Source organism: Papio anubis, chromosome 17 (genome assembly GCF_008728515.1).
Source record: "Papio anubis isolate 15944 chromosome 17, Panubis1.0, whole genome shotgun sequence".
NCBI lineage: Eukaryota > Metazoa > Chordata > Mammalia > Primates > Cercopithecidae > Papio > Papio anubis.
Genome location: NC_044992.1, coordinates 45,742,566 through 45,766,923, shown reverse-complemented (window position 1 = coordinate 45,766,923; position 24,358 = coordinate 45,742,566). Strand labels below are relative to the sequence as shown.

The 24,358-nt window shown below is 56.2% G+C and overlaps 1 protein-coding gene across 5 annotated transcripts; it reads right to left on the bottom strand.

The window, feature by feature from the left end:
* Positions 1–31: 31 nt before the first annotated feature.
* MLLT6 (MLLT6, PHD finger containing) lies at positions 32–24,358 on the bottom strand. 5 transcript variants are annotated; one of them, XM_003912905.3, is made up of 20 exons: positions 23,912–24,358; positions 22,614–22,693; positions 22,084–22,138; positions 21,752–21,861; positions 20,344–20,447; positions 20,042–20,135; positions 17,665–17,841; positions 16,892–16,990; positions 13,867–14,083; positions 12,735–13,349; positions 12,107–12,288; positions 11,767–11,875; positions 10,206–10,272; positions 9,894–10,039; positions 9,218–9,415; positions 9,040–9,128; positions 7,564–7,913; positions 7,019–7,109; positions 4,820–5,176; positions 32–4,236 (listed from the first exon to the last, which is right to left on the bottom strand). In XM_003912905.3, the coding sequence occupies exons 1-20, from the start codon at positions 24,018–24,020 to the stop codon at positions 4,195–4,197; spliced, it is 3,291 nt and encodes a 1,096-aa protein (XP_003912954.2). In that variant the 5' UTR covers positions 24,021–24,358; the 3' UTR covers positions 32–4,194. The 5 variants fall into 5 exon arrangements, with proteins under 5 accessions (XP_003912954.2, XP_009188729.2, XP_009188728.2 ...); XM_009190465.2 differs by having other exon boundaries at positions 13,945–14,083; positions 23,912–24,099; XM_009190464.3 differs by having other exon boundaries at positions 17,665–17,838; positions 23,912–24,086.

The following is a 24,358-nucleotide window of genomic DNA, read 5'->3' as shown; positions in this document are numbered from 1 at the left end:
CTTTCCATAAAGCCAGACCACGCACGGACTCTTCGGATTTTTTTTTTTTTTGCAAAACATTCTTTTATTAAAAGAACAAGTGCTGTTTACGAACTGCCCTTCGTACAAATAACATCCGTTATACAAAGATACAAGATCCGGGTTATGCACAATTCCAGGCTTGGAGGTGGCAGGGGGCATCGCCTTTGGGCTGAGGATATCAAGGTTTTAGAAAGAATGAAAAAGGAGCCCCTGGGTTTGCAATCTGTGGCTTCCCCTCCCTGCTCCCTAGGAAGGGTCTGCTACATGGAAACAGGCTGGGATAGAAAGGGGGCGGGATGGGAGCAGGGGTGGGGTTTCCAGTCCCACCACCCCAGTCCCAAGTTGAGCTGGAGAAAGTGAACAAAGGGGAATGAAGGCACCCTTCAGTTCCCAACTTTTCAGTAGGTCAAGACAAAGTGGTCGGGAGCTAGACACACTCTCAATCTGGGTCGCCATGGCAGGAGAGAGCCAAGGCTACTTGCCCACCTTCCTCAGAATTCCCAGTTGAAGTTACCTCAATCCCTCTAGGCACCTCTCCCCAGGAAAATAAGTTGAGATAAAGGAGAACTGGGTGCAAGCTGCCCACCCCTAACTGGCCCACTGCACACCAAGGAAGATCCTAGAAGGTGGCAGGGGAAGCCTGTGCCTTTGAAAACTTGTCTTCATTTCCAATTTGGGAAAGAGAAGCGTGGAGGTTACCCTTTCTCAGAGCTGGCCCCTAGCTTGGGCTCCTCTCATTTCTCTAGACCCTTCCTGAGAGTCTGGGGTGAGCACCTCCCTAGAACTCAGTATGGGGGGAATGGGCAGGGGTCCCCTCATCAGCCTCAAGGTCAGGACACCTTGAGGCAGCGCAGACCCAGGAGCCTGAGGGGGAAAAAGCCCCACAAATAGGAAAAACGAACCAAGACAATCCTTAAAGTGTCATTGTCCATGGAGAGGATCCACTAGCTCTGAGCTAAGACAGTCAGTGCCACATAGACACCCTCCCACCCCAGGCACAGCCCTGCACTCACACTGTGTGTCACACACACAGGGACAGCAAGCCAGCCAGCCATGTGGAGACCATGCCCTGGGAACCAAGGGCCAGGAGGCCACAGTCCTGAGGGCTGGTCCTGGCCCTGTCACTGAGCCCCTTCTAAGCTTGGAGCTGTCATCTGTGATGGGAGGGGCTGGCTGAAATGACCCCTAAAGACAGGTCCCTTCAGCGCTGGCATGCACCAGTTGTGACCCCACAGCAGGCACTGCCTCCGTATGCACCCCCACTCACACCTTCTCACCGAGGGTGGGAACACCCGACTCCACATGCTCACCCACTCACACCTCCTCACTGAGGGTGGGAACACACGAAGCTCTGCTCTCATGCGTTTCCAAACTCTGCTTCCGCTCTGCAAACCACATCCTTCCCCTCCCCCAGACAAAGAGATCTACAAATCTGGGTCCCTTCCCACCCTCCACCATCCAAATTCACTCTCGTAAAAGGGACTGAGGTTAGGAGAGGGTGAGATCGTTACAGTCATCCCCCTGCATTGGTATTCTGCTCCTCCTGAAGCTTTCCAGACCTTTCCCGTTGAAGCTCCCTGAGAAGGAAATGCCACTACCTCTCTCATTAGAGATGGGGGAAAGAGAAGAGGGCTGCATCAATTCATACCCAGCCTGGGCCCTGTCTTCAAATCTAACCACAGTAGCCCAGTCTGGGGAATGCAAGCGGCTTGGGAGAGTTGGAGAACAGACACTTGGAGATGAGCTGAGGGAGGGAAGAAGTATTGGGCGGGGGTGGGGTATCTTGGTTTCAATGCACAGAATCACTTGGACCTCTCACTCTTCAACATGGCAGCCTCAGGGTAGATTTACTTCCCTTCCCATCCAGACAGAAGTTAAGTTTTGCTCTAAGTGGGCCAGCCTTGGGCAAGGGCGTGGGTGTGAATGAGCAACTCTTCTAAGAATCTCTGAAGGTTACTTTTCTTTTTTTTCTTTTTTGAGACAGTCTCACTCTGTCGCCCAGGCTGGAGTGCAGTGACACGATCTCAGCTCACTGCAGCTTCAGCCTCCCGGGTTCAAGCAATTCTCATGCCTCAGCCTCCCGAGTAGCTGGGATTACAGGTGTGTGCCACCACACCCAGCTAATTTCTTTGTATTTTTAGTAGAGACGGGGTGTCACCATGTTGGCCTGGCCAGGCTGGTCTTCAACTCCTGACCTTAGGTGATCCGCCCGCCTCAGCCTCCCAAAGTGTTGGGATTACAGGCATGAGCCACTGGGCCTGGCCTGAAGGTTACTTTTCTTTTCAGTGGTTTGGGGCAGGGAGTTACACAGCTTAATAGATTAAGATGAATAAAATGCTGAATTCTATCACTTCTAACATATTTAGCATTAATAAAAAGTGAGTATTTCTGAGGTCATCACAACTGCCTCTCCCTCCCCCAAGCCCTTGCAAGTGCCTAAGAAATTGCCTTTGAAGGATTCCCACCCCCTCCATTATCAGCTCCCTAACATCTTACAAAGTCTTATCAACAGGAATATTAATATTACTTTCAGTATCAGAAAAAAAACAGTTGAGCAGCACAGGCAAAAATATATCTGCACTACGTTTCTGTTGTTGCCAAAAATATACACATCTTTTCTTCTTTATTAAAAAAAAAGAAAAAGAAAAAAAAACCCAACAACAAAAACCCAAACAAACACACACAGAAAAATCCACACATGCAAAGAGACTGACAAGGCGGGAGCCTGGGGAAGCTGGAAACCCCTACCCTGGGCTCCAACCCCAGTGCAACTGAAACAGGGACACAGGCTTCGCCTTGCCTCTTGCCTCTCTCCTGACCGTCCACTCAGCCTCTGGGCCAACGGCCTGGGCAGGCGGGGACTCTTTGAAGGTAAGAATTGCCCACTCTACCCTGGGGAAATAGCTGGTGGGTAGGGGACAGTTGTTACGTCAGCTTAGTGGCTCCCCTGGTTGGTGGGGGTGGGGTGCAGGAGGCAAGCTGGTTAATTCTGGAAGGGAGGCTTTTGCTAAAAGCAGTGGCATTTCCCTCCACCTTACCCCCTCCCCCAAGCCCTGGGGCTCCCCTTGTGCCAGAGAAGGACGAAGCTATCAGTGGGGTAGGGGCCCTAAGGGGGCCCTGAGACCATGGGGGAGGGAAGGCAGGATATTACCCTGATTCAAAGCCCCGAGCCCCCAGTGACTCTCCAATATTGGAGTACTACTCTGGTTTTTGTTAACCACTCATGCCCCCAGAGAGGGAGCAAAGGTGGTGAGGTGGGGAGGGTGCAAATAAGAGCTGGGAGGTCCCCTCTCTGGCGCTGCTTCATCTGACCACTGCGCCTATCCCTACCCTTGGCTGCCCTGGGTCCAGGGGTGAGAGACAGGCAGACAGACACACACACATACACACACATGCACACACACACACACACACTCACACACTGAGTCGGGCAGCTCCATCTCCCCACCCTCGGCACTCCTAAGTCCAATAGTGCAAACAAAGGGCGGGGCACCAAGGAAGGCTGGAGCCTCCCCGCACCTGCCCTCTCCTCCCCATCATGGGGCCCCAAGAGGCTGAGGCAGCTGGGACTGAGTGTGATGCTCTCCTGCCCCTTCTCCAGCCCCCGACATCTGTGGGCTTTTACAAGCTCAGCTTGTGCCCCTGCACTTGGGGGAGGGATGGCGAGATAAAGTCCAAGGGGTCCCTTCTGCCATCTGCCCGAGCTGGGAAGAAACTGCAGGTAAAGTGGGTCCAGCCCTTCTTCCATAAAAGATTTCCCCGCAGGGAAAGGCCCATGGCCTCTCCCTCCACTTCTCCCCATTCAAGTGCTGATCCATTTCATGTGACAGGTCCAACCAACCCCCTACTTCTGCCATGGCCCACTCTGCTCTGGGGAGGGGGGGACCTCCAAAATATTTGCTGGGGGTGGAGCTTCTAGGCGGGCTTGCAGCCTGTCCTTCCTCTGAGCCTCACAAAGCGGACAGTGTGGAAAGGGAAGGGGGCCAGATGGAAGGGGCTCCCCTCTCAGTCTCAGTCCTTGGCACCAGGAGCTCCCCACACTCCCTGGACCTCAGCACAGGCTCTGGGTCAGGGCTCTCCAGGGACTGGGCGCAGGCGCCTGCTCCAGGCTAGGACCCCACAGGCCAGGATCTGCTCCCTCCACTTGGGGGGTCAGGAGGGGTGAGGGTGGATTTAGCCTTTTTCCTGGTTGACTGAAGCTCCTTTGTCAGCGGTCTGGAAAGAGAAGGAGGGAGGCCGGGGGTGCGGAAAGTGTCAGGTCCTAACCCCGAGATAAGAACAGCTTCCTGGGCCAAGAAAGCTGCTGTGGGGTGCTGAACCGGGGTCAATGGAAGCCTCTGGACTGGGCTCTGAGGGGTGCACGCCAGGGCCAATGCGCAGGGGTGTGAAACCATCCTGCAGAAGAGCACCGGGCAGCGGAGGCATGTGCCAGCTAAGGCTGTGTGCCCTCAGGAGGGGGAGAGAGGGCCTTTCTGACATTGGCCTACCCAGAGGGTCATCTTTTTCTAATTGGTCTGCTCAGAAACAAAATGGCTTTTTCTAATTGGTCCTCCTGGAGGAAGCCTGTTTTCTAATTGGTCCTTTTCCTCTGAGCCCATGCTCAGATTGGATCTCTCTTGGCCCTGCAGGAGGGCACCCATGTGCAAGCAGAGGCCCTGGGGTCTGAGGCAGGGCACTTCGCTGACCTAGGGGTTGGTTGCTTCCTTCCCCCTGCTGAGGCACCTGATAAGCCTTCTGACAATCCATCTCTACCCGTCCCTCAGAGGGGAGGCAGAAAGGCCCCGGGCCCCTTACTCACCCCTCCTTTGGGGCCACCGCCACTGCCGTCTGCTCCCGACAGGCTGAGGAAGGGGTTGGTCTGGGCAGTGAGGACTGGAGGTCCGCCTGCTGCTGCCACTGCTGCAGCTGCAGCTGCTGCAGCCATGAGACTTGTGTTGTTGCCAAGCGAGGGAGCCACTAGGGCTCCAGCGGGCAGCAGGGGTGGAGCAGATGCCGTGGGCAGCAGGCCAGGGGTGCCCGCAGACAGCAGCGGGGTGGAGCTTCCTGCCAGCAGGCTGGCCATGGGCAGCTGGGAGCCCCCAGCCATCTGCAGGCGCTGCAGCTCCCGTTTCTGCTGGATCTGCTGGATCATCTGGTAGACAACAGTCTGGTGTTCCTGCAAGGGGGCCAGACTGCTTGTTGGCCAACAGTCCTGGGGATCTCTAACCTGCTGCCTGCCTGCCCTACCTGGCTGGGCCCCACCCCATCACACTGGAACCAGGAGGCAAGAGGCCTGAGAGACAGTCAAGGTACTGTCTCGCATTTCCCACTTAGCCTCGGTCTCCCCATCTAGACAAGAAAATGGTTGCATGCCATTGGCATTTGTCAGCTGCAGCACTGCCAGCCAACAGCAGGGCATTTACCATCTCTGGCCCTGCCCACAGAATCACCCCTCAGCTCCTAAGACAACCACAGACGCCCCCACGTTGAAAAACACTAAACTGGGTCAATAGTTTTCTTTTTTTTTTTTTTTGAGACGGAGTCTTGCTCTGTCACCCAGGCTGGAGTACAGTGGTGCGATATTGGCTCACTGCAACCGCCACCTCCTGGGTTGAAGCGATTCTCCTGCCTCAGCCTCCCAGGTAGCTGGATTACAGGGGCCTGCCACCAGATCTGGCTAATTTTTGTATTTTTAGTAGAGACGGGGTTTTGCCAAAACTACTGACTAGGTCAATAGTTTTCAATTCACTTGACACTGTGGCTCACGCCTGTAATCCCAGCACTTTGGGAGGCTGAGGCTGGTGGATCACTTGAGGTCAGGAGTTTGAGATCAGCCTGGCCAACATGGTGAAACCCCATCTCTACTAAAGATACAAAAATTAGCTGGGCATGGTGGCATGCGCCTGTAATCCCAGCTACTCGGGAGGCTGAGGTGAGAGAATCTCTTGAACCCACGAGGCGGAGGTTGCAGTGAGCCGAGATCATACCATTGCACTCCAGCCTGGGCAACAAGAGTGAAACTCTGTCTCAAAAAAAAAAAAAAGTTTTCAATTCCCTTTCTCTTTTGTTTTGTTTGCTTCTATCATTTAAGATTCATTTATTTTTGCTTTGAATAGGCAAAGCCTTCTTAATGTCCCAAAAACCAAAATAATATATCAAAGTTTACCTTAAGAACTTACTCCTCCTGCTCCCATCTGGTCCCTACAGGCAGCCAGCTGAACTGGTTTCCTGTCTAATGTTTCTTTATATTAAAATGTTTATTTTTCTTATTTTTTCAACTCTCTGTTTTGTTTTTGAGACAGGGTCTCATTCTGTCACCCACGCTGGAGTATATTGGCGCCATTTCAGCTTACTGCAGCCTCCATTGCCCAGGTTCAAGCGATTCTCCTGCCTCAGCCTCCTGAGTAGCTGGGACTACAGGCGCTTGCCACCACACCCAGTTCATTTTTTGTAGAGATGCAGTTTCGCCAAGTTGCCCAGGCTGATCTCAAACTCCTGAGCTCAAGTGATCTGCCTGCCTCAGTCTCCCGTGCTTGGATTACAGGCGTGAGCCACCACGCCCGGCTGCTTCCCTCATTTTTAAAAAGTAAAACCCCTTTTCTCCAAAGGTAGTTTCAGCTGACCCAACAGGAGACAGACCCAAAGAAGATACTATGGTTGAGGGTGGTGTCACCTGCTCAGCCACTTAGACCCTGGAGTTTCCCCTGAATGTCTTTGGGGCTGGGACTGAAATGCTCAATAACTGAGGACTTGCTGCCCTCCAGAGTCTCTCACCAGGATGCGGACCTGGGGCTATTACAGCAGCCCTTTCTCAATGCCCAGGGGACCCTGGGCGTGATCTTATCCCCCTTCCTCCCATGGATGCTCCACAGGGCCCAACCCCAGTCTCACAGGCCCAGCCTGGAGCTTCCCCCAACTCTAACTGCTCCTGCCCTCTCCTGGCTGGCCCTGATCCTCTGAGATGAGCCCTTCCAGGCAGACCAAGGGGCCCCTGAGGCAGGGAAGGGAGGGGCATTACCGGGGTCAGCTGCGGGGAGGCCAGGAGCTGCTGGAGTTGCTGGAGCTGCTGCTCTTGCTGCTGAAGGAGGTGTCTCTGCTGCTCGGTAAGGCTGAGGTGGGGGTGGAGTGGGGCGGGGGAGCAGACAACACACAGACCATGGGGGAGGGCCAGGGAAACACTCCTGCTCCCACTCCCAAGCCCCCAGACTCCCTCAGACCCAGGGGAAGCAAGGCAGCGATGTGTGATCTTAGAACACTGTGCTCATAGGGTGCAGTGGGAGGGATACAGTTCTGATTTGGAAGAACTGTCCCAGAAGGAAATCCTAGAGTGAAGGAGAGGAAGTCAACAATTCTTTTGTCCCTGGGGAGCTACCGTTCAGAGGACACTCATGTCTAACAGTCTGTGGAGTCCCTAGAGGCCAAGAAGTGAGTAGGATTATATACCCTGTGAGACGAGAGGCCATTTGTCCTTTTAGAGATTGTGGGTGTTTTGGGGAGAATCCCTCCCTTCCCAGAGCCAGCCCCCCACCCTGTTCCCCTTCCCAGGGCTGAGCTCTCCCTCACCTGTTGAGACAGCCTGGCAGCTGCAGCGTGGGGGCCCCGCCAGCCTGGCTCAAGCTTGCGGGGTTGGGGGCAGCAGCCCCATTCAACCCCCCAAGAAGCCCATTGAGGGGCAGGCCCCCACTGCCTGCCAGCCCCCCCAACAGCCCCTCAGCCATGGGCATGGCCCCCAGCCCTGCTGCCCCGGGTGCCCGGCCCAACCCGTTCTGTGGCTGGGGCGGGAGCGGGGCAGGGGCCCCAGGCAGGGCCAGGGGCAGAGTGGCAGGGCTCTGCTGGAGCAGGGGCAGCGGTGGGGGCGTGCTGTGGAAGGACAGCGACGAGCTGCTGCGGCTCGGGCAGCCTGAGTGTGGGTCCTGGGGAGGGAGGGGGAAGGGAGGGGTCAGACGGCCAGCATGACTTTTCTGGCCCCTGGCCCAGCACCCACCAGCATTCTCAGAGCACAGCAACCCCCACTTCACCCCCAGGCACCCTGGAAGAAGCAAGGTCTGGGAATGAGAGCTAAGAGTCCAAATTGTCTTCACAAATCATGTTTCCTGACTCCTTCCTGAGAGCCCAGCGCCCCTCGTCATCCTCATTTAACAATGGACAATGATGATGGTGGTGACCATCTGGTGAACCAGATCCTGAGCTGAGGGCTTGACCTGTGCTATCTTGCTATTCTCATTTTATGCGTGAAGCCATTGATTCTTGCACAGGTTAAGTAACTCTGCAGGCAAAAGCACTACAGCTGAAGTGAAAGGCTCAGGTTCAAATCCTATGTCCACAATTCAATGGCTTGGGTGACCTTGGGTTCAACCTGTCTTAGTTTACTCACTCATAAGCTGGAGGGTAATAGTAGTACCTATTCCACAGGCTAACTATGAAGACTAAATGAATGCTTTAAAAAATCTCAGCACAGGGCATGACAAAGGGCAAGTGTGCAATTAATGCTGGTTATTATTTTGATTATTATTGCCCAAGTCACACAGTTAACAAATGGCAGAGAGAACAAGAACCCAGTTTGTTGGATTCCAGTAATAACCACAATGCAATAGCAACTGCTATTCCAACCGCCACCAATTACACAGGAATTATTCTGTGTGAGGCGCTATAATAAACCCTTCACAAATACTTCTCAAAGAGGCCTTCCCTAGCCACTTTCTATCCACAGAAGCAGCCCTCCCCCGTTCTCTCTCTCACAGCCTTCAATTTCTCTCCACCCTAACATGTCTCCCAGTTTGTAATTACTCCTTCTTCGCTTGGGGTAGCCTATCTTCAGAAGCAGCACTGTGCCCGTTTTGCTCACTGATTGCTTAGCCAATGCCTGGCACTAAGTGGGCACCTCATAAATATTACTTGATTAAGGGAGGACTGAATGGATCAATCAATTGCTCAGTCAGTCACTTCACTGCCCAGCCTCCAATAGCTGCGGGGAAGAGATGGGACCAGGAGAGCCTTGAGTCTCCCCCTCCTTCCTGCCCCGCTCCTTGTAGCGCCCACCTCAGAAGAAGTGGACAGCGAGTTGTCCAGGCCGAGGCTGCTCTTTCCCGGAGGGCTCTTGCTGGTGCTCAAGGAATCGCTGCTGCCGGCTGTGAGAGGGATGTCACAGGCTGCAGTCAGGGACAGTTCGGACTGCAGGGCAGGAGCCTCTCTCCCAGGCTGGGCGGGATCCCCTCACCTTGGGGAGGCAGGCCATAGGGCCCAGGGACAGGGCCGTTGGCGGCAGGCAGGGCAGCAGGCAGGGCAGGGAAGGGCACAGAGAGCTGCACGTTGAGAATCTGCAGCCGCTCCTTTTTGGCCGTCAGGCTCAGGATCTGCTCTTGGAGCCGCTGGTTCTCCTTCTGCAGCGCGTGCAGCGCCTTCAGCATCTCCACGACTGCGGAGAGAGCGAGGAACCTGAGGGCGGGGCGAGGACGGGCGGAGGCGGGGCCAGGGGGCCGGGAGCGGGGCCTGGAGGTGAGCCAGGGCTCAGCCCTTAAAAAGGAGGCGCCAGCCTAATGAGGGACACAGGTGAGCTCTGAGAAGAGAGGCGGGAGTTGGGGAGCCACAGGTGTGAGGACCTGGGGCAGAGCCTGAGGCTGGGGTCGAGGCCATAGGGGTCAGGAGAGAAGAGCGGAAGTTGCGGTTTGGTAAGGTCGGGGCCCGGGGGCCACGAGCGCCAAAGGCGGGGCGCAGAGGGGCCAGGGCCGGTACTGTGGCCTGGCAGGGATGGGAGGTGAGGCCCAGGGTGGCCGAGAGTCAAGGCTGGGGCGGGGCCTAGGGGCGGAACCTTAAAGAAGCTTGGGGACTTCGGGGAGAAAGATGACTACTGGGGCCCTAGGGCAGCCGTCCCGACCGGCGCCACCCCTCCTCACTGTTGACGCCGGCCTCCCCGTCGCCCTGCTTCTCCAGAAGCTGCTCCATGTTAGTCGTCCCTGGGGCCGCCGGGTCTAACTGGCCGCCCCCACAGGGTGCAGAGGCTGTCTGGTCGAAGAGTGCGGGGAGGCTGCTGATGGGGGACCTGCGGCCAGAAGGAACCTGGGCTCAGTGGATCCGACCACTCCAGGCTCCTCCGGCCCTTCCCCCGTACCCCCCAGGGGTTCCAGCCCGCGCCAGTCTCTCCGCCCCTCTTCCCTCGGGTGTCCCTCCTGCCCCCAGCCCCTCCTCCAGGCCGCCCCTTCCCTCACATGGAAGACAGACTCTCCTGAGGGGAGGTCCCCCGACACCGGAAGCTGCAGTCCTCCAGGTCTGGCTCTTGGAAGAAGGGAAGGCTGGGATCAGCGGGGAGGAGTGGTCGCTGCCTCAGGGTTCCCGCCCCCGAGGTGGATATGGGATTGGGACCTCGCCGCAGATCCCCTTCCCCAGGAATCCCCAACACCAGACTGGCAGTTCAAGGCCAGCGCTGAGGGCCCTGACTTGGAAACCCTGCCCCTGGGAGGCAAACCCCGGGCATCTGCTCTCCCTTCCTCCTCTGGGCCGAAGGCTCCACTGTCTGGCTTCTTTCAGATCCACGGCCCAATTCCTTTCCTGGGATCTTCAGAATTATAGAAATTTGAGGTCAAGACAGACCTGGATTTAATTTAAACCTGACACCAACTTTTGTGACCTTGGGCTCCTAACCAGCCTCTCTGAAGTGACTGTTACTAAGATTAAAAGAAGGTAATAAATGTGAAGTGTTTACCTGAAGGGTTTAGCTGGCATGTAGCAAGCCCTTAATGACTGCAGCTATTATCATAATTAGCTCTGTATGACTTTTTACATTCATCAGATCCCTAATTAGGAGGCAAAACTCTTCCTTGGGCTACAGAATCCCTGCCGTTCTTAAACGTGGAATCATATTTGTCCCCTTTAAGGCTTACCTGAGTCGGTAGCCTGGCTGTAGTCCCCGCCTCCCAGCCTGACAGGTGGTCTCCCTGCACCAATCAGCTCTCTGGGGCTGGGCTGACTCTCCAGGGAGAGGGCGGGGAGTTTGTGGCCCGCCCCCTTAACTCCTAAATACCCGGAGAGGTTGAGACCTCCGTAAGGGCTGATCCCAAGGACACACTCCGATGCCAAGCGGGAGTCACGCTACACCGGTGAAAGCACTGGGCTTGGAGTCAGGAGAACAGACTCTAAGCTTTGGCTCTGCCATTCCCTGCCTTGAGCAAGTCTTCCATCTCTGTCTTTTTCTTCTGTGAGATGGAGCAGTAACTGCCCTGACCTGCCTTCTCGCTGGGTTCTAACGTGAAAGTGGTTTGCTGTGTGTGGATTTTTTTTTTTTAAGAGACGGGTTCTCCCTATGTTGCCCAGGCTAGTCTCCTGAGTAGCTGGGATTACAGGCGGGAGCCACCACGCTGGGGTTTTGTTTTGAGCCTGGGCGATAAGACTTTCCTGATCTCCGCTCACTGCAACCTCCGCCTCCCAGGTTCAAGCAATTCTCCTGCCTCAGCCTCCTGAGTAGCTGGGATTACAGGCGCCCACCACCACACCCGGTTAGTTTTTGTATTTTTAGTAGAGACGGGGTTTCACCATGTTGGCCAGGCTGGTCTCGAACTCCTGATCTCAGATGATCCACCCGCCTCAGCCTCCCAAAGTGCTGGGATTACAGGCGTGAGCCACCACACCCGGCCTGTTTGTTTTTGCAGGGAGGGCAATGGCCAGAGGGAGGGGGCAGCCAGAAAGCTCTCCCATTCTTTCTGGGGTCACATGCAGGTGATGGGTGTCAGACCTTTGGGAAGAAAGGGGAGAGGGGGTCAGATATTCACATACCTGTGTGGCTGCTCTCAGCTTGGGCGAGGAGGGGGTTAACGGCACCCATGGGGGTTCCAAAGATGTGGGTAGAAGGGAGGCTAAAGGTAGAGCCAGCCAGAGAAAACACCTAAGGGAGGGAGGTAGAATCCCCTGGCAGTTATTCTTGGATCTAGGGCACAACTGTGTGTACTGGGGTGCACGGGGCCGGGTGTGCTGGGGAGCAGAGGGGACCAGAGCCCGGAGGGAGGTCTGGTGGCAACTCAGCCCAGTTGCTCCAATTCCCACAGAAGGCTAGGGTCCTCTGTCAGTCTGTCCCCAACCTGCCCAGAGAAGGAGGAGCCCGGGAGTCAGGTCTCACCTGAGTGGTGGAGATAGAAGCAGAGGAGGAGGGGAGGGTGCTGGTGAATGGGGAGCGGCTGAGGCGGGGCAGGGCCGAGGTCCCTGGGGGCCCCAGGAGGCTGGAGGAGAGAGGGGTGCTGCAGACGGCCCGTAGCATCCCGCCACTGTGGGAGATGGGGTCCTTATTACTGGTGTAGATGCCTGCAGGCACAAGGAGGACAGAGGGAAGCACACGGTTACCCTCCACCCCAGACTCCTGCTCAGCCAGGGCTGTGACAACCCCTCCCCAGCTCCAGTGCTCCCTGATTCTGGCTACACATCCAGTCTAACCCTCTTGCTGCAAAGATGTCACTTCTTGCCTGGGTGACATCTGCTTGCTGCGCCTGCTTGTTAAACTGCCCTGCCCAGGGCTGGGGAATTCCTAGCTTTTATAATCTCCCTCCCAAAACTTGGTAAAACCTTCTGACAATCTGCCCCCAATCCTTTCCACTCCAGGCATGCAGAGGGGGATGTCCTGAAGGTGACTGTCTGTGCTCTGTCTTTTGGAGGAGTATCCATCCCATTTCCTTCTAAGTGCATGTGTAAGCTCTGTTCCTCACTAGACTGGCTGGGCCCTGAAATGCCCTCTGTCCCCAGGGGTCACTAACCTGCCCCTAGTAAGGGGGACTCGAGGCTCAGGCTGGGCAAGCTCCCAGAAGGCCCAAAGGTTCGGGAGGCCAGACCTCCCAGGCCAGAGCTGACCAGGGAGCCTCCAGAGAAGGGTGAGGCAGCAGTGGCGGTAAAGCCAGCCAGCTGGGCACTGGGCAAGGATGGGGCAGCTGGGGCCCCAGTGCCCTCCTTGTTCCGACTGCCCTTGGGACGGCCTGGCCCATGGCGGCTCCTCTTGCTGGCTTTGTGCTTCTTCTCCTTCAGGCCTGTCTCAGGGGTCTCATCAGCAGGCACAGGGGTGGCACTCAGTGCGGGCATCCGCTTGTGGGTGCCTGCCGAGGCCCCAGACCCCGTGACGTGGGGAGATTTATAGTCCCCAGGGGAGGGCGCCCGGGCCCGGCCTGAGCTGGAGGTGGTGGTGGAGAAGCGCATGATGGGCCCAAAGCCAGAGAAGACCACCTTCTGCTCAAAAAGGTCAGCCTTGGGGGGCTCGGGGGCTGAGGGAGAAGGAGGGGCTGAAGGGGCAGGGGCTGTGGGCTTGGAGTACTTGTCCTCCTCTGGCTGCTCCAGCTTGGGGAATGCAGAGAAGTCAGGGGAGCTCTGCAGGGACGAGACTGTGCACAGAGGGAAAATGGTTACAGCTGGACCCCAGATCCCTGCACTCCCTCCCACTCCCACGTGTACTGGAGGGAGAGAGCTCTGGTCCAGGAATGGGGACGCCTGGTTTCCTGTCTCAGCTCTGCTACTGTCTGTGTCCTGGGATAAGTACCCCCGACCCCTCCAGCTTTCCCACCTGTACTAAAATGGAGAGTAACTCGCACCCTACTGGCCTCACCAGATGACTGTAGCGATTATAGGAGATAATGTTTACGGGGTGCTTGAAAAATTGTACCTTGCAGCACAAATGTAGGGGATAAGGAATACTGTTATGGGTTGGTGGAGGAGGAGAGTTCTGGCTCAAGAAGGAAGGGTTTAGGGGCAGGGTTGGAGAGGAGGGGATTCCCCATCTTTATCCTGAACCAATGTAGAAGTAAATGAGATGCACAACCAATATGCAAAGTCCCTTGCCAGAAAAGCTCAGGATGAAAGGCTGTCCCTGCTCCCAGCTTCCTCCCGGATGCTCACACTCACCTGCAGGCTGGAAGGGCCCCCCAGAGGAGGAGGAAGAGGAGGAGGAAGAGGAGGAGGCAGAGGTAAAACTGCTCACACCTTTCCCACTGCTCAGTTTCTTCCCCTTATGACTCAGGCTATGGCTGGAAGACTTTTTCCCCTTTGAGTCCCTGCTGCTCTCAGAGGTCTCCTGCGTGCTGGCCTCATGGTGGGAGGAAGAGGAAGCTGAGGAGGAGACCTGAAGGAGAGGAGAGAGGAAGGTTCGACACCGGCTGCCTGGGCCTGTGCTGATCCTGATGTGGGAGTGAAGCACGGGGGCACAGGACCTCGCTCAACTGGGAGAGCCCACAGCTAGTTTCGTGAAGGACTTCTGGGCAGGGAGTGGCTGGGAGCTCCTAGGCAGGGATATGAGGAGGCAGATGTGGCACTCCTGGGTGTGAGGCAGAGGGGAATTCACTGAACCCAAGAAGGCGTCTGTCTTTCACCTTAGGCAGGGAAGATGGAAGCTGAGGGGGAGATGAAAACAGTCCCAGAGTCTGAAGAGATTTACTCATTGGTCCATTCATTCACTGAATACTTAGGGCGCCTAAGGCAGCTGGACCTATGCTGGAAGCGGCGAGGCAGAGAAGAGGACCCACAGGAGAATGGACTTCTCTGGTGCCATCCTGGAGCCCTCCAGCTACTACTCCAAACTTCAGCCCCCTGGCTTTCCACCCATTCTCTAACCACCCCATGCTCTTCCTAGACAACCTGAGATTGCACACACTAAGCGTCTGCCAGGAGAGCCTATCCTTACTCTTCCTGGGAAATTTCTCATCCTTTAAAATCCAGCTTAGAAGTCCCTCTTCCCTGAAGCCTCCCTAAATACCTCAGGTGGAACAAGGCACTCTGTCCCCTTATTTCCAGAGAACTGGGCACACATGACCACATGTCAACAGCTGCTACTCTGCACTGAAATGTTCTGTCCTGTGTCTGAGGCACCAGAAACCAAGGAGAGTGGCAGGGTGGTGGTTGAAGGAGCGTGGGCTCTAAGTCGGGCAGAGCAGGGTATGAGCCTGGCAGGCTCTGCCCTTTACTGCTATGTTTTTGTTTTTTTCTTATTTTTATTTTTTGAGATAGAGTTTCACTCTTATTGCCCAGGCTGGAGTGCAATGGTGCGATCTCGGCTCACTGCAACCTTCAATCACCTCCCGGGTTCAAGTGATTTTCCTGCCTCAGCCTCCCAAGTAGCTGGGATTACAGGCACCGGCCACCACACCCTGCTAATTTTTTGTATTTTTAGTAGAGGCAGGGTTTCACCATGTTGGCCAGGCTGGTCTCGAACTCCTGACCTCAGGAGATCCACCTGCCTCAGACTCCCAAAGTGCTGGGACTACAGGCGTGAGCCACTGCACCTGACCTCTCTGCCATGTTATACTGTGCAAAGTCTCAACCTTAATGAGTATCAGTGTCCTTACGGGGAGCACTATGCATATGTGGTGAGTTGGAAGCAGCATGATGCCAGATACATCATATGGGGTCAATAAATGATGAGACATCCGATGGCAGCAGGTGAAGAGCACAAGCCTTCAAGCCAGATTGCGTTGGAATCTCAGCTCTACCACTTTACTAGCTGTGTGCTTTTAGGCAAATTACTTAACCTCTCTGTGCCCCATCGTCTTCATATATTAAATGGGGTTGGTAAATTTCCAACCTAATTGGATTATTTTGAGTATTAAATGGACTAATCTCCATATGCCCTTCCATCTCCTGATTCCAGAACACAGCCTGGCATGCCGTGAGTTCATTCGTGCTTCAGGCTGCTGCCAGGGACGGCTCTTTTCCTCCTGGTAGTGACCAGGTATTCAGTCAATCGTGCTGAACAGATAAATGCTGAATGGAGGCTGGACCGGAAACAAGAGCCACCCTGCCCTGCCCCTCCCAGGCAGAGTCCTGGTCTCTGTCTTCCTCTTTGTTCTTTTCAACAGCTGGAGTTCTGAAGGGAGCCAGATGTGGTTCTGAGAGCAAGGGAAGAGAGGGGCTGGGGGGAAGGGTAGCTGAAGTGCTGGGTCGAGTGGAGGGGGATGGGCGGAGTTCTCTGGCATGTCCAAGGGACATCCAGTTACTGGAGAAACTCCCAGATCCCTGGCCATTTCTTGCCACCTGCCTGCAGGACCCTGGAAAGGTCAGAGGGCATGAATGACAAGCTCTCCAGGTGAGCCCTGGGAAGCAGGGAAAGGAGAAGTTTACTGGGGCAGTTGCCACAGCAACATCACCCTGGAAACCTGATACCTGAGCCTCCTGCTAAGGTGCCCAGAGCTCTGCCAACCGTCTGAGGTAGGGTGGAGGTGAATGGGCAATAACGGTGACAGGAGGGAGCAATTTCTCCAGCTCCCCGCACCCTCCTGGGTTCTCCTCCCATGGGGAGGGCAGCTCGTAGGGAGCAGGGAGGGCTGTTCCAGCTTGGATTAGTAATTCCCTGGCCTAGGGTAGGGCCTGCCTATGGCTCATCCAGATGCTGCCCATTTCTGGAGACAGGCCTGATATACCATGCCCTGCTGGAAATGGGGGGGATGAGTGGGAGTTTGGGGGTACTGTCCAGGGGCCTGCCCCCCATGACACCTTGGTCAGAACTTTCAGCCCCTCCAACCTGCACGGAGTGGGATTTGGGTTGGGTGACAAGCTTTGGGTGTCCTCCTGATGGGGCGTAGGGGATGTCCTCTACTCATCTCTGGGGATATGGGCCCTAGAACTTGGAGAGCAGGCCTGAGTGCCATCCCCCACTCTCTGCAGACAAGAGTCCAGGGCTGAGGCCCTCTGGACAGAGGCAGATGGGAACATCTGGCATCCAGCACCCCAAACCCCCAATCCCATGGTTGGTCAGTGATTGGTGGCCCCTTCTAGGCTGGAAGAGAGTAGAGGGTGTGGGGTGGGAGGGGAGTGGCATTAACTTGAAGCTATGGGGAGGGTACCCAACTCCCTGGCTCACCAACCTCTCGCCCCTCGCCTCCCTCCCTCTGCCACCCCAGACCCACGCGCCATCCCTCCTGAACGTGGGCAGCAGTACCTTGTCAGCAGTGGGGACCACGGGCGGGGTGAGGATGCTGGGGGGCGACTCAGGCCGCTTCTTGTGCTTCTGCTTAAGGCGTTCTTTGTCCTTTCGACTCTGGAAAGGAAGAGGTGACTAGGTACTGTGCTGGGGGGCTGTCTGGGCGAGGATAAACATGACATGTGGGTATGGGGAGCTGACACCCTCTCAGGATGGGGTTTTGTGGGCATCATCTCTCCCTGAGGAGGGCAGGATAATGGGCTGGGAAGGAGCAACTCAGGCAAGTTCCTATGAGAGCCAACAGCCCTTCCCCCGGCCCCGCCTGCTAAAAATAGCCTGTCCCATTATCACGCCAGTGCCACAGAGCACCACGCGCGTGAACACACACCTGCAAGGGTGTCCACCTGGGACACAGCTGCACAGACGGACAGGAGCAGGGCACGCTGTGCTATGTGGTGTGAGGGAACGCAGGCATTAGCACTTACATACTAGGTGGCACATGGCTGGACTGCGGAGACATGTGCAACGTGCAGAGCCATGTGTCTGGGGCTTGGGGGACACTGTGATGTCACGGGGAGGACCCAGAGGAACCACTAATACAGCCACAGGGAAGCCAAGTTCCCACATCACCCCCGTTTCACTTCAGCCCCCTCCTGCCCTCAGTGGCCTCAGAGGAAGGAAGAAGGCAGGGCCAAGACCTTAAGGGCACCTCATGATGGCTTCTTGAGCCATGTTTGTGAGTCTCTGAGTCCCCATGTGGGAGTGACGACAGGCGAGGGAGGGGCTTCTACCTTCTTCTGGCCCCTCTCGTGGTGGGTGGGGTGCTTCTCCTGCTGCGTGGATGGTGAGGCTGACCGGCTTCTCCTCCCAGAGATGAAACCACTGCCACCTCCCCCCATGCTGCCGCCGCTGCCGCCTCCTCCTCCAGTGCCTCCTCCGCCTCCCCCGCTGCTGTGCCGGGATGTCTTCTGGGGGAGAGATTTGAGAGAAATTGCAAACCCTCCTTTCACAGGCTTAGGGAACACTTCCAGAAGGTTAGAGGATCCTGATCCTGGGGGTCAGTCCCATGTGCCCCGTCCGCCACTAAGAGGACCTCATGCCCTCAATGATGCTCAGCAGAAGGGCGTTCCCCAGCCTGAAAACCCTAGAGCATCCCAGCTGGCTCGTCTGATGTCAGAGTCAACCACTGAGGCCCGGGTCTTTCACTCTCTCCATGGTGCCCTCTTGGCTGACTGAGCCACGGCACGTTTCTACCTCCTTCCCTGGAGCAGAGGGTGTGCAGGGGACCCTCATGGGGAGCCAGTGCTCCCCTGCACTCCACGTCCGATCCCCCCTCTAGACACCTGGCTCAGCTATCACCCCCTTCTCCTTTTTCCTGGCCCCTCCCCTCCACCAAACACAGTGGTTGCTCCCATCCCAAAGGATATGCTGCCCTTAACTTGAAAAAAGCGGGGAAGTAAACATCAACACAACCCAAGCAACCCTCATGCTGCCTCTCCTCCCAGCCAGGGCCCGCCTCCCCCATTCCCTTCACTACAGACCCAGCCTGACGGCTTCACCCTCCCCGGGCTTGTAGCTGCTCCCTCTAAGGTCACCAACTACCTCCCAACTGCCAAGCCTAAGGGTTAATTTCAGGCCTTGTCTGACCTGGCAGCTCCCCAGTGTTGGACACAGCTCCTACCTGCAGAGCCCCATACCCTGCAAGGCCCCCTCTTTTGTGGCCCACCTGATCTATCCTTGTGGACACCCTGGGATTATAGCCCCAGCCTTATAAGCCTGGAGCTGCCACTACACCCTGCCCAGGAGTCTGACATCCACCAAATCTAAATGTCTCCACATGGCGCCTCCTGCAAACCAAACCAAGCTCGTTTCCTTGTCCTAAGTTATCATCAAACCCTGAAACCAAGGTGACCATGTAACTTATGATCCAAACCTGGACACTTTGAAAAATGAAACAGGGGAACTATTAATAATTAAACCAGGGCAACAGGTATAAACTGGGACTGTCTGGGGCAAATTAGGACATGTGTTCCCCCTATAGAAGCCAGCTGCACCCCTTGTTCATAGCACCCCCAGGTATTCAAGCTCCATTTACTCAGTGTCTAGAGCCTAGATCCTAAATGTCACCCCCAACTCCTACTTCTCAGCCACTCCCACGATTAGGCAAGTCTCCCTAGAAATGGTTCTAGCATCCAGCCTCACCCCTCCATCCCCCTTCTCGCAGCTGTCTCCCGGCCACCAGCCTCAGCCCTTCTGATCCAGCCTCACAGCGGCTGCCAGGGTAATCTTCCTAAAAAACAAATCTGATCATGTTACTCTCCCACTTACAGGCCTGACAAGCCTGTGGCTAGGGGGTAGATCCAAGCTGCAGCCAACTGCTCCGGAACACCTCACGGCTTCTGGGACACACGAGTCTCTCCACACACACAGAGTAGCACCCTTTCCAGCCTCCCCCTGGGCCCCAGGCCTGAAGCCTGGGGCAGAGACAAGCCCAGCTCGGGCCCTGCTTTCTCACCTCATCTCCTGCCTCTTCCCCACCAAACACCCCATTCTCCCGCCGCTCACCCATGCCCTTCCTCCTCTCAGGACTTTGTCCACACTAGTCCCTCTCCCTGGGACTCGTTTCTCTGTTTGGCAGGCTCTTGAGGAGTTTTCAAATTAGGCTGCCCGTTCTAAATCCCATCTACCAGCTGCAAGATAAGTTATATAACCTCAGTGAGCCTTAGTTTACTCATCTGTAAAATGGGGAAAATATAGTACACCTAGTTCTTAGGGTGGGTGGGAGGACCACGCAAAATAACACACGGCAAGAACTTTGTCCTAAGGCAGAGGCATAGTAAATGCTGCCTCCCACACAAATGTTGGCTCTTATTTTGATTTCCACCTCCACTCAGCTTAAATGCTACCTCTTCCTTAAAGCCTCCTAGACTCCGACAGGCAGAGTCTGAGCTTTGTCTTTTGGGACAGACTGCTTGGTCCAGCTCTGATCCACACACTTGAAGCTATACTTTATTCCTCATCGAATGAAGAGCTCCTCTTGGGCAGGGACTGGGTTCTTTCCCTCTCTGTCCTCCTAGCACCAGGTACTGGCCTGGCCCAAAGCGCATGCCCTCTAACCATCTAACCACAGCTGACTGACCCTCTCATGCACTGGCCGCTGGGACTCACCATCTTGCTGAAGTGGTATTTGCAGTAGCCACAGTACTTGACGTTGTCCACCTCCAGCACTTCTTCCTCACACAGCAAGCCTGCCATTTGGGCACTAACCAGAGAGGGCAGCCTGAGACGGCTGAGGCCACATATCAGATGAGCCACCTTCCTCCCACCCTCCTGGCCCCCTGCTGAGGCGAAGCCAAGACCATCCAAAGAAAGCATTGCCACCACCATCAAAAAGACAGCAGCTAGAATGAGCCTGATCAGTGGCCATCCAGGACAACCCCAGGGGGCGGGGGGTGGGACGGGGGTCTCACCAGGTGACGTGGAAAGCTTGTCGACATCCATGGCGGTTACAGGTCATGCAGGCTCCTGAGGCCGCCTTGCTCTCCCGGCCCTGCTCCTCACAGATGTAACAGGTCTGCAGGACACAGCACAATCGTCCCCTCCTCCAGGGAGCCCCTGTCCTACTGATGGTCCTTAGGCCACCCCTTTCATTCCATTTGCTCTCCACAGTCTTAGATCAGTGCTATCCCACAGAACTGTCTGCAGTGATGAAAACGCTCTATGGTCTACGCTGTCCAAGACAAATGCCACCAGTCACATGGGCTATTAGCACTTGAACTATGGCTAGTGTGACTGAGGAACTAGATTCTAAATTGTATTTAATTCTTGTTTATTTTTATTGATTTATTTATTTGAGACAAGAGTCTCCCTCTGTCGCCCAGGCTGGAGTGCAGTGGCACGATCTCAGCTCTCTGCAACCTCCTCCGCCTCCTGGGTTCAAGTGATTCTCCTGCCTCAACCTCCCGAGTAGCTGGGACTGCAGGTGCTCACCACCATGCCCAGCTAATTTTTGTATTTTTCTAGAGACAGGGTCTCATCATATTGGCCAGGCTGGTCTCAAACTCCTGACCTCAGATGATCCACACCCCTCAGACTCCCAAAGTGCTGGGATCACAGGTATGAGCCATCATACCCGGCCTGCATTTAATTTTGATTAATTTATGTAGCCATGTACGGCCAACGGCTACTATGCTGGGTAGCACAGTCCTTGGATGGTGAGCTCTGAAAGGCCAAGGCCTGTGTCTGTCTTGCTCACTGGGGAGCTTATGCCCACCTCTGCGCTTCTGCGCAAGCCTTCTTCTGCCTGGAACCTGGGGCCCTCACCCTCCTGGAAGCTGGCTCCTTCTCATGCCCCAGGTCTCAGCCTAAATGTCTCCTTCCTTTAGCATCTGGTCTAAAGTAAGCCCCCACCAAGTCTTTATTTTAATGTCTTATTTTCTTCACAGCACTTATCACAAATTGCATTTACGTTGTCTTTTTACTGATATTTATGGTCTTTGCATGCAAGAACTTGCATTCCATTGAGCAGGTAGCACACCTGTCTTGATCAGCACAGAACAGCATATTCCAGCTACCTTGCACCAGGTCTGGCGCATAGTAGGCACTTAATAAAATGTGTCCAGCAAAGGAATGAATGAAATACCTGTGAAGGTCTACCCTCTGGCAAAACTACTGCAGAGGAGCCTACTATTTCACCTGAGTGCCAGAGCACGAGTGTGTCTGTCAACAGAAGGGTAGTTCACTGGTAGGTACCTACCCACCTCCCAAGTTCCCTTTCAGTGCTGGTTGGACAGAATCAAATTACACTGGATGAAGAGAGCGTTGGAGGAACCCATGGATAGGAGGGAATTGGTAGGGGACACAGCGGGGGTTGCCGACCTTGTTGAAGCGATCATGAGGCACGTACTGCAGCACGATGGGCTCCATGGTAAGCACGTTGGCAAATTGCACCTCGGGGATGTAGAGGGCACACACCACATGTGCCCAGCCTGGGGCAGTGTGGAGGTGGCCTCAGCTGCAGATGGCAAGCTGGAGACTCCACCCCTCATGACCCCACGCTGCTGACCGTTCCCTCCTCCACAGCCTTCCCATCAGATTCCAGCACCAGCCAGGGAAAGAAAACCCGGCCTCCACCCCAACCCAGTCCACTCCTGCCTTCCCAGACCCTGCTCAGGGGGCCTTGCTGACCTCAGCAGATGAGCCCTCCTCACCTCCATTATCAGTCCTCTTCAATGCCCCGTCTTTGTGTGGGCACAGCTCACACCTCTGCCAATGCAAGGGTGCACAGGGGTTGGGGGATCTGCTGAGCTGGGCCCTCTCTGAACACATTCAAGGGGTCCCAGGCTGAAATGCTAAGCTCTAGCGGGGGATGGATGGGGCTACAGTGGAAATAGGATTGGCCGTGAGTTGGTAACTGTTGAAGATGAGGAAGGGGACATGAGATTCATTATAGTTTTTCCTCTACTTTCATATGAGTAGGAAACTTCCCATAATAAAAAAGTTCAAACAGACAAAAACCAAAGCCCCATGCCTGAGATGGGGCAGAGGGAGGGATGAGCGTGAGGCAGAGGAGGGGTTGGAGGTAGGTGTGCAGGAAACAGGAAGTCTGTGTGACAGAGCTAAGTCCCACCCTAGCCTCGCCTCAGAGTCCCCTAGCTCAACCAGAGTCCCCTAGCTCAACCAGAGACGCTCAGGTGTGTGGGAGGGGCCGGGGAGTGGAGCGGGGCAGTCTGGAACTCACCACCCTGGCTGCTCGCTCCTGAGATTCACATTTCCGGCAGAACCAGGGTCCCGTTGGCACCTGAACGATGCCATAGCAAGCTGAGGGGGGGGGGGGAGGACAGTCGCTGAGCAAAGCTGTCAGCCAGTGGCTTTTTCCCAGGGTAACTGGGGGAAGGGGGAAGGCGGTGACTCCAAAGAACTAGAGCCAGTTCCAGTAATGGGGGCTGCTCCCCAGTCTGGGGGTCACTCACTTAACAGCAGGACTGCCCAACCGCACAACACCAGGCTTCAATCACACAATCAAGCACTCCAAACAGGGCGGGAAGTCTGAGTCTTTGACCTTAAACTTCTAGAAGATCCTCCCCCCACGCCCTTTCTGGACTTGTTTCCCAGCTCCTTCCCCGGACCAGCCATCAGCATCAGGAACAGAGAAAACCAGAGGGGACAACAGTCACGACCGTCAAACACGTTTTGTTGTTGTGGGCGGGGGGATTTCTTAAAGGGCCAGTGAGGGACTAGGCGGAGAAGTAGGGGGTCTAGGGACCTCATCTTCTACTTCTAAGTATCACAGAGTCAGGTTAAAAGTCAAGGCCGAGGGCAGGTGCGGTGCTGGGAACCCAGAGGAGCGTGGCGGGAAGAGCCCCGGGCCACAGCATTCAGGGATGTCCCAGGAAGGGGGGGCCCGGCTGCTTGTGCCAGGCAGGCGGGAGATGCCAGCCTGCGCCCTCGGCAAGATTCCTCAAGGAGTTAACTCCCGAACCATGTGCTGCTGGGGGAAACTCCAAGCCTCCCTCTTCTCGATTCCGGCCCCCTGCACAACCTCTCTCCTATCCTTAGCTCTTCCCCGGCGGATTTTAGGAGTCCCTTCTCCCCTGGGACCCTTCTCTTCCCTTTCCAAGTCCGCTCCTCCCATTATCCGGAAGCGAGGGGGGATGACGCCCCCCCTTGACCTCTTCCTCCGGGAGCCGGGACCAAAATAACCCGGCGGGAGGGGACACCTCGCAGGTAAACATTCCCCGGGCAGCCCCGACACCGGCGGGGTGGGGCGCGGGGAGTTCACTCATTGCTCCCTAGACTCTCCCCAAACTCCCTCAACTTGGGGTGGGGGGCGCGGAACTGGAACAATAGGCAAGAAAACAATGCCTGACCCGGTCTTCCAGGACCGGGCGGGGGGAGCCCCCCCCACGCCTCCCTTCCCTTCAGGTGGGGTGGGGGAGGGGCACGCGAGCCCCGGGAGGTCTCCGGAGGGCGCGGCCGGGGGCGCCCCGCGCACGCCGCCCCCAGGGTCCCGCCGCCCCCCACGGGCCACCCCCATACCTTGGTGGACGGCCACGCTGCACGCGTGCCCATCGCAGTAGACCAGCGGGTTCTCGGCCCAGCCCCTCTCGTCCGAACATACGCAGCAGCCTCCTACCATCTCCTTCATACTCCCATGAGCTCCCTCCGGGGCTGGGGCGGGGGGCCGGCCGGCGGGGGTCGGGGGTCAGGGGCGGGGGGCCCCGCGCCTCCTCGCCCCCTCCTCCTCTTCCTCCGCCGCCGCCGCTTCTTTTCTTTGCCTCCTCCTTCCTCCTCCTCCGCGTCCTCCTCCTCCTCCTCCTCGCTCGCTCTGTCTGGCCGCCCCCCCCGCCGTGCTCTCGCCCTCATGCCCGACAGGCCCCCACAACCAGAGACTCGCCGCCGGGCTCGCCCCCTCCGCGCCGCTCGCCCGGCTCCTAAGGCCGCCCGCCCGCCCGCGCAGCCGGGCCCGGCAGGGGAAGCGGTGGC

Coding starts and splice junctions, on each gene's coding strand:
- MLLT6 (XM_003912905.3), bottom strand. CDS start 24,020: ATGAAGGAGATGGTAGGAGGCTGCTGCGTATGTTCGGACGAGAGGGGC. Junction 22,694..23,911: donor CAGCGTGGCCGTCCACCAAG/GTATGGGGGTGG, acceptor CCCCCCCCTCAG/CTTGCTATGGCATCGTTCAG. Junction 7,110..7,563: donor CTGCCAGGCTGTCTCAACAG/GTGAGGGAGAGC, acceptor CCCCCACCTCAG/CCTTACCGAGCAGCAGAGAC.